The sequence below is a fragment of the Diceros bicornis genome, chromosome 13 (genome assembly GCF_020826845.1).
Source record: "Diceros bicornis minor isolate mBicDic1 chromosome 13, mDicBic1.mat.cur, whole genome shotgun sequence".
Lineage (NCBI taxonomy): Eukaryota > Metazoa > Chordata > Mammalia > Perissodactyla > Rhinocerotidae > Diceros > Diceros bicornis.
The window spans coordinates 21,979,171-21,987,631 of record NC_080752.1 but is presented as its reverse complement, the minus strand read 5'-3'; the positions used below and the strand labels follow the sequence as shown (position 1 = coordinate 21,987,631).

General features: G+C 63.3%; 1 protein-coding gene across 2 annotated transcripts; it reads left to right on the top strand.

The window, feature by feature from the left end:
• Window positions 1–4,384: 4,384 nt before the first annotated feature.
• On the top strand, window positions 4,385–5,604 carry HES4 (hes family bHLH transcription factor 4). 2 transcript variants are annotated; one of them, XM_058552556.1, is made up of 4 exons: window positions 4,395–4,669; window positions 4,753–4,848; window positions 4,957–5,044; window positions 5,129–5,604. In XM_058552556.1, the coding sequence occupies exons 1-4, from the start codon at window positions 4,409–4,411 to the stop codon at window positions 5,509–5,511; spliced, it is 828 nt and encodes a 275-aa protein (XP_058408539.1). In that variant the 5' UTR covers window positions 4,395–4,408; the 3' UTR covers window positions 5,512–5,604. The 2 variants fall into 2 exon arrangements, with proteins under 2 accessions (XP_058408538.1, XP_058408539.1); XM_058552555.1 differs by having other exon boundaries at window positions 4,385–4,669; window positions 4,753–5,044.
• The last annotated feature ends 2,857 nt before the right edge of the window (window positions 5,605–8,461 follow it).

Here is an 8,461-nt window from a genome sequence, read left to right as displayed (position 1 = left end):
TGGGTCTAGCCTGGTCACTTGACAGCTCTGGTCCCAGCTGCCTGAGTCCATGCGCTGCTGCCCCTGGGCAGGAGAGGAGGGACAGACTCTAAGGACAGTGTGAAGGCCAGGGGCAGGCAGTGGTCTACAGCGTCTCTGATGTTCTGGAGGCCAAGTGCCAGTGGAATGCTGAGGGCCAGGGCAGAATGCAGTCACCACCCTCATGTCAGAGGTGGGGAGAGGGCCTGCACAGACAGCATCTGGCAGGCCCTCAAGGGACATGAGCTGAACGCTGTCATGTGGAATGCTGTCACGGTGGCCAGATGAGACGAGGCCCCCTACAGGCCCGGAGCCCTGTGTCTGGCCTGGAAGATCCTCCGTCTTTCCCCACAGACTACTCCACTGACTTTCCTACCTCAGCACCCGCCCCCGACTCCCATGGCTAACAGTGGGCCCTGGAGATGCCCCTGGGACCACTAGCCATCTCGGGCTTGGCCCACTTGGGCCTGGGTCCAGGAGGACAGAGAGATGGCCTTTGATGGCTTCCTAGAAGCACCTCATCAGATGGAAAGCCAGGGCCCAAAGGCACTGAGCTTCTGCAAATGCCGCAGAAAGGAAGGGATGAGGACAGGGAAGAGGGGTGGAAGGGAAAGGCTGCTCTTCCTGGGTCCAGGACTTGGTCCGTCCCAGCTATTCCACTCAGTACTGCTGTGTAACAAAGGACCGCAAAAAGTCATGGTAAACGCTGTCCTCTTCCAAATCAAGAACTGGAACAGAACATGCAGGGGCAGCTGGGAAGACGTGAAGGGGGTGGCTCGGTAGCCGCAGGTCGGGATCATCTGGAGATGTCTCACTCACATATCTGGCCACTCAGACCTCCACTGGGCTGCTGCAACACTTATACAAGCCCTCTCCACGTGCTCTGTCATGGGGCCTCTCCTCAGACCCTCTCCAAGGGGCCTCTCCTTGGGGCCTCTCCTTGGATCCTCTCCTTGGACCCTCTCCTCGAGGCCTCTCCTTGGGGCCTCTCATCGGGCCTCTCTTCCTACCCTCTCCTCAGATCCTCTCCTCCTACCCTCTCCTTGGATCCTCTCCTCGGGGCCCCTCCTCGGGGCCTCTTCTCCTACCCTCTCCTCCTGCCCTCTCCTCCTACCCTCTCCTCCTGCTCTCTCCTCCTACCCTCTCCTCGGGGCCTCTCCTCCGATCCTCCCCTTGGGGCCCGTTTGGGTCCTCACAGTACAGCATCTGGGTTCTGAGAGCTGCTGCCCCAAGACAGCAAGGCTGACATGTGAGGCATTTTTAAGATCCAGCCTCAGAAGTCACATCTTGCCTCTGCCCTTATCCTTACTGGTGGATGTCACAACGTCTCATCACGGGCACACCCTGAGGGTATGGGGGGTGGGAGACATTGTGGCCATCTTTGGAAAATGTGATTTGCCACACCAAGGTCTAAGCACCATTTCCCCACTGCAGCCCCAGACCCTCCCTCCCTCCTCAGAGCAAGGGAGCCCCGTGGGCCCCACCAGAGAGCAAGTCCAGATGTGAAAGGCAGGGAGGGGACAGTCAGAGGGCGGGGGTCCAGAGAGACACAGCCATACAGACAGTGGGGGTGCAGCCCAGTGGGAAGGAGTCGGTGGGTGATGACCCCGGCAGGCGCACCTTGCTCTGGCCTAAAGAGGGCTCCTTCTGGGGCGGGGGCTGGGATGGCCACAACAGGCTCCTGGAGTCCCTGGCAGAGGCATCCCTCCATCTCTGGCAGCCGTCTGAGGATGAGCCTGTGGGGCACAGGGCAGAGGTGAGCACAGGAGCCCCTCCCTGCCTCAGCCTCCCCTCTGCTCCAGCCCCGCCCGCAGGCCTCCCTGGGGCAGGAACAACTGTAGCTGACAAATGTCCAGCTCGCACTATGTGCTGGGTCCTTGTAAACTCGGATCCCACTCCTTTCCAATAACCCTGGGATAAGTAAAAAGATAACCCATTTTGCAGGTGAGGGAACAGGTACAGGAGGGCGAATCCATCGCACAACTACGAAGGAAAGAATGGCCAAGAAGATGGCTCCTCAGGCCTCTCCTTCTAGCCGGAACCCATGCCTGGTCCCCCAGGAGGCTGGGGGCGCCCGGAGCCCACGCAGACCCGCCCCCAAGGCTCAGGGGGGGCAGCTCCCCACGACTCCCAGCAGGAGGAGGAGGCGCCGGTGGCCGCTGGGGACGCTCGCGGACTGTCTGTCCCCCGCGCAGCGCGCTCGCCGGGGTGGGGGTGGGGTCGGGGCTTCGCGACCCCGGCGACCTCCTGGTCAGCAGGACTGCTGCGAGCCTCCCCTACACCGGACCAATCAGCGCTCCCGGGGCTTTCGGTGCTGGCGGGGTCCCCTCCGCGGATTTCTGCACGCCCTCCGCGGCTTTCCAACGCCCCCCTCCCCCACTCCGCACGAGCCTCTGGGGCCCGAGCGGGGAGCGGGCGGCCCCACCTCGGTGAGTGACAGCTGCCTTGCCGCCTGTCCGGAGGCGCGCACCCGGCGTGGACGCGCCTGTGTAGCCGGAGGACCTGAGCCATCTGCCGCCCCCAGAGGACCGCGGAGGGGTCGGTTTGGCACCAGGATTCCGGAGGGCTTCCCGGAGGGGGAGGCGCGGGACTTTGCGTGGCACAGGACTTGGGCCAGACTAGGGTTGGCCTGGGAAGACGTCTGGACAGTGGGCCCGGACTGGAACCCCGGAACGGGTGTGGGGGCGGGGCCAGCCGTCTACACCACCCACTAGTTGGGCCCACAGCCGCCGAGGCGACCCTCCCGAGCTGCCAGTCGGCGCGCTCCCTGGCTCAGAAAAGCCCCTCAAGGGGTCGCGACCCCTCCCCGGGTCGAAGCCCCCGGGTCCCCGCGCCCCTGCCCGCTCTTCCCCTCCGCCCTCAGCCCTGCGGCCCCTTCCCATCCCGGGACACCACTGCCTTCTGGGCCTTGCAGAGGCGCCGCTTCTCTGAAGACCCCACCGCGAAGACCTGGGGACCACCCAGTCCAGGAGGGGTTCCCGGCCCGCCACCGACCCGCCTGTATCTTACAACCGAGTCATTATTTTGTCTGTTTGCCGTCGCCTCCCGCGCCGGATTCGAAGCCCCGAGAGGCGTCGCAGCCCGGGCCGCGGGCACCGGGTGCATCAGGGACGGAGCAGGGCTGCCGCTGGTCCCAGTGGGCTGGGGACCCGAGTACTCCAAAGACCGCAGTGCCCCCCAACGCAATTAAAAATGAAACATCAAGCACGAAAATATGTTTTTCCCGCTATGCCGCTTTGAATTAACAAACAGAATTTTAGCAGTTGTTCCTCATTTTTTGTGAGCCCTAATTTGCTTGCTGGTGCTTAGCCCGCTGTCTGGTAATCTAGAAAATCTAGAAGAGTGTGACGTCATCAGCCCCATGACATCGTCCCACCTGGCTGTGTCATCACCCACCTTCACCCTGAGACATCACCTCTGACTCTCTGGTGACATCGCCAGCCTGACCAGTGACATCCTTACATTCTGTTCCATGACGTCATCCTGCCTGACTGGTGACATCACTCGACCTGCTCATTGGTCCTATGCCATCATTTTTTTAATTATTTTTTTTAATGAGGAAGATCAGCCCAGAGCTAACATCCGTGCCAATCCTCCTCTTTTTGCTGAAGAAGACTGGCCCTGAGCTAACATCCCTGTCGATCTTCCTCCACTTTATGTGGGACGCCGCCACAGCACTGCCTGACAAGTGGTGCGTCATGCGTGCCCGGGGTACCGAACCTGGGCGGCCAGCAGCGGAGCGCGCGCACTTAACCGCTATGCCATGGCCTACGCCATCATTTAATTGTCCTGTGATGCCACCCTGCCTGCCCCATGTCCTTGGCCAGCCCACGTCTCCTGCACAGTGGCTGGTGTTTCACGTTCCCTGTGTCATAGGCCTTGCGTGGGTGCCGCTGGTGGTGGGGGTCCCGGAGGCTGAGCGCGCGGCAGGTCGGATTCCGATGCTGTGCAGAGGTCCTAGGCCTTCGCAGGGACCGGCGATGGCAGAGGAGGAAGGAGGAGAGGTGTGGCCGAAGGTGCCCACTCCTCGGGGGCGCCTGACCCGGTTCGCCTCACGGATCTTCCTTTCAGGTTTCCCGCGCCGCCTGCCGTGACCTCTGCGCCCCGCCTCTGGGGGTCCGCTGCCCGGGCTAGCCCGGAGAGGCCCCTCTTGGCGCGCTGCTCGGAGCGTGGCGGCCTTGGAGAGAGCGCTGCGATTTTCCCGCCTGGTTCCGGCGGTGCCACAGGCGGGCGCGGGCGGGGTGCCCAGCTCGCTTTTGTCGCTCGCGGGCTGCTGGGCTGGGAGCAGACGCGTGACTGACAGTCGGCGGGGGCGGGGGCCCTGCGCCGGCGGGGGGAAGGGTGAGAGAAGAGCGCAGCCGCTCATTGGCTGGAGCGAGTGTGGGAAAGAATGCCGAGCCGGGTTCACACACCCCGCGGCGGCTGTGCCTTAAATAGCCGGGCGGCTGGCGACGCGCGCGCTGGCCTGGAGCCTGGGACCCGCTGGAGAGGGATACGGAGGGCGGCGCGCCCCGCCTGGCACTGGGAGGCGCGGGAGCGCATCATGCCTGCAGACATCCCGGGGAAGCCGAGAGCCTCGCCGCTGGCAGGAGCGCCGGCCAGCGCCAGCCGAACCCCAAACAAGCCGCGGAGGGCGGCCGAGCACCGAAAGGTGGGACCTGGTCAGGCGTGGGATGAGAGGCGTGGGGGGCGGGTACGGATGCACGCAGGACTTAGCCACTGCCCGACCCGCAGTCTTCCAAGCCGGTCATGGAGAAGCGGCGCCGAGCGCGCATCAACGATAGCCTCGCTCAGCTCAAGACCCTCATCCTTGACGCCCTCAGGAAAGATGTGAGTCGGGGGCGGCGGGTGGGGAGGGAGATCGATGGGCTGAGGCGCGGAGCCCAGAGTCTCGGGCACTACTGGGCTGCAAGCCGCCCACACCGGTCCTGCCCCCAGAGCTCGCGCCACTCGAAGCTGGAGAAGGCGGACATCCTAGAAATGACTGTAAGGCACCTGCAGAGCCTGCGGCGCGTGCAGGTGACAGGTGAGGCGCCGGCGGCAGAGAGGGAAGGGGGCAGGCGCGGGACCACCGCCGCGGGCACCGACCTGTCCCCTGTCGCCCCCGCAGCCGCGCTCAGCGCCGACCCCGCCGTCCTCGGCAAGTACCGCGCCGGTTTCAACGAGTGTCTGGCCGAGGTGAATCGCTTCCTGGCCGGCTGCGAGGGCGTCCCGGCCGACGTGCGTTCTCGCCTGCTCGGCCACCTGGCGGCCTGCCTGGGCCAGCTGGGGCCCTCGTGTCAACCGGCCCCACCGCCTCCTGCTGCGGAGGTCCCGGTGCCCGAGGTCTACGCCGGGCGCCCGCTGCTCCCCACGTTCGACGGCCCCTTCCCCTTGCTGCGCCCCGGGGCCACCTTCGCGCTGCCGCTCCTCCCGGGCCTGACCGGAGCGCCCGCCGCACCCAGATCGGGGCCGCAGGGCCAGGGCGCGCCTTGGAGGCCGTGGCTGCGGTGAGGCCGCGGCGCTCGGACTGGAGCGGAGGCCGCGCCCCGTTTTAGAGCCGCAGCCTTTGCTGAGACTGTACCAGACAATATTTATTTCCTCAAAGTTTTGTTTTGTTTTGGTTTTTGTCTTTGTGAAGAGTTTAATCTGGTGGCGCCTGTAGCTGAGGCAGCGCTGCGCTTCCTGCGGCCCTCAGCAGTGGAGGGTCAGCTGGTCACTTGGCGCTGGACTCCGGGTGGGGCTTCGGGAGACGTTTCCCCAGGCTCCGCCCCCTGGGCCCGTCCCCTCCTGTCCCACCAGGCCTGGCGGGTCCGCCTCCGCATGGGGTCCACCTGCCTCTGCGCTGGAGCCGGCGACCCCCCTTGAAGTGGGGGGTGTGAGACTTCCCTCAGGAGGCTCAGGCAGGAAGGTGACAGTCACCACGTTTTCCAGAATGTGTCCCAGTGTTGGGAAGCATTCAGCATCACTGGGCAAGTTTTTTTTTAAGGTACCTTTCCCCACTCCCACTCCTGGGGACTCTGGAAGGTGGAGGTGTGTTTTCATACTGTTGTCGCAGGCTGCTGAGCTGTGGTGAGGGGTGACTGTGCCCTGAAGCTTCAGTTTTGGCCTAATCCACCTCCTGCTTCGTTCTCATGGTTCAACACAAAGCTGCCTGTGCCCACTGGGGACTGAGCCTGCCCCAGGCCACTGTCTGCCCAGGAGAGGGGTGCCAGCAGGAGAGGGCAGGGAACTGGGGTGAGTCCAGCAGAGAGCACTTAGTGCTGCAGCTGAGTCCAGTCTGCTGTATGCCCTGCCCTGCCTGGAAGGGGCCCCCCCCCAGCAGTGGGAAGGGACTGGAGCTTCGTCCTGCCCATGGATCAGTCCTGAGCATTTGCCGTGTGTTGGCCCTACGATACTGGGCAGCGATATAACAGCAGGTTGGACATCGTCATGTCCTATGGTCCCAGGTCTCCTCGAGCTGTTGCTGGGGGCTGTGCTCCAGGTGTGATGAGGGGGTGGTCCCAGTCACACAAGCCAAGACTGGAGTGTCTTATCCTGAACCTGCCTGAGGCCGAGCCAAGATCCATTTCCCAGCTGCAGCCGAGATCCTCAGATGGCTGCCTGCCGCCTGCCTGGCCAGGGCCCCTCGTGGAGGAGGAGGGTGAGTCACTGCCAGGGCTGGTCTGCCCCTTCTCCAACGGCTCCCAGGTCTGTGCTATGGCAAGGGTTCACCTGGGCCCTCCTGGACGTGGCCATGCTCAGCCGGCAGGGACCTCCAAGTCCCCGCCAAGCCAGTCACCTGCTGCTTTCTGCTGCCTTGCCCACCTCCCTGAGCATCCAGAGCCTGGTGCAGTGGCATGGACGCGGCGGCCGTGTGGGCCAGGTGCTGCTCCCTTGGACATACACACACTCAGTGAGCCTGACCCTGGGGGAACACTCAGTGAGCCTGACCCTGGGGGAACCTCAAAGTAACGCCTCTTCCTTCAGAGCTGGGGCAGTGGCAGGACAGTGAGGGAGGAGGTGTCGATCAGCCCCAGGGACTCTCTTGAGTAGGAGGGCTGCAGAGGATCTATTGTGGGAGCTGGAAGCTCAGGTTGATTGGGGGAGGGGAGCTGCTCAGGGAGGGCCTCAGTGTGGGGGTGGGGGGTGGCTGGGGGCTTTGGGATGTGAAGCTGGGTGGGGGGTGGTCAGGGCATGCTCACAGCTGGGCCTCACACGTCCTGCAGGAAGGGCAGAGAGAGTGGAGGCCTGGGGACATCACCTGGAACTTGGGTCACCAGACTCTCCCTCCTCCCATGGGCAGTGACAGCTGTGGACCAGACCCCTAGCCTGTGTCCCCTCCCTGCCTCTCTTCCTGTTCCCTCCCCCACGCATGGCCTCCTGACCCCCGTCTTCCTTCCTTTCTTCCTTCACTGTTAGCCCTGCAGGGACCTCTCAGGTCTGGGAGGAACCACACGCTGTCTCTCAGACAAGCAAGCTCCTCCTGGCTTCTGTCTCTTTGTACTCAGCTTCCCCCCCTGGAATTCTGTCCCCACTTTCCCTCTTGAGGCAGCCACCCTGGGCTCCGTGGGCTCCAGAGGCCACGTCTGTGTCGCTCACCTCCGTCCCCAGCACCCGCATGAAATAGCTAAGGAGCTCAGTCCATACTGACCTAGTTAATGAACTTGAATGAAAGACAAGCCAGGAGGTTTGGGGAGGGGTGTCATCCTGGGTCAGATTAGGGAGGTCTGAAGAAGCACAGCCCAGGCTGGGCAGACTCTCCCAAGTGCTTTTTCTGGTGGGAGTTGTGGCCCCAAAGGTGGGGTACTCCCTTCACCCTTTTCCTCCCTCCCACCTCCTTCCACCCATTTCCTGCTCCTCTTCCTACCTCAGAAAGGCCCCTTGGAGGATGGGCTCCAGGTCATTCCCCTGGTCCCCTCCCCCCGTCAGCTGTATTTATCTTGGTTTTCCTCTTGAACAATATATGAAGCTCCTTCTAGGGCAAGGCCCTGGAGGGGGTGAGGGAGGAATCAGGGCTTCTTCCCCCTGAAGGGACGGTGTGGCCAGAACTTCTCCATGGCAGGCGGAGTCGTGTTCATCTGCTTCCTTCCAGCCTACTTCCTGGCCAAGACCAAGGGTCGATAAATGTTTGCTGAATTCATGTTAACGGTCAGCTGATCTGCGTGCTTCTGTGGGAGCCCTGTTTGGCCGTCTGTCTGCCTGTGGGGCCAGGGCTTGGGGACTGAACAATGACAGCGAATCATAGGTGTCTGACATCTGGAGAAAGACTCAGTCCCTGTGGTGATAAGTCAGTCTGGCCGGGCCAACGAAACTCCAGTCCCTTGGGAATTTGAAGTGGGGGGAGGGGGTGGGGCTAATTGGAGCCCTGGCTTGTGGGAGGTGAGGCCTTAGCCTACCCCCCGAAGCTCCTATGGTCACTTCCAGGCCCCAGTGCCTCCCGCTCACCCGGCACGTCCTGGCTGCAGGACCTGCTTGTTTCCCA

Bases quoted from the DNA above. Each gene is read 5' to 3' on its own strand.
- HES4 (XM_058552555.1), top strand. From the start codon at position 4,409: ATGCCGAGCCGGGTTCACACACCCCGCGGCGGCTGTGCCTTAAATAGC. The intron at 4,670-4,752 runs GTGGGACCTGGT...CCCGACCCGCAG, and splicing joins GGGCGGCCGAGCACCGAAAG to TCTTCCAAGCCGGTCATGGA. The intron at 5,045-5,128 runs GTGAGGCGCCGG...TCGCCCCCGCAG, and splicing joins GCGGCGCGTGCAGGTGACAG to CCGCGCTCAGCGCCGACCCC.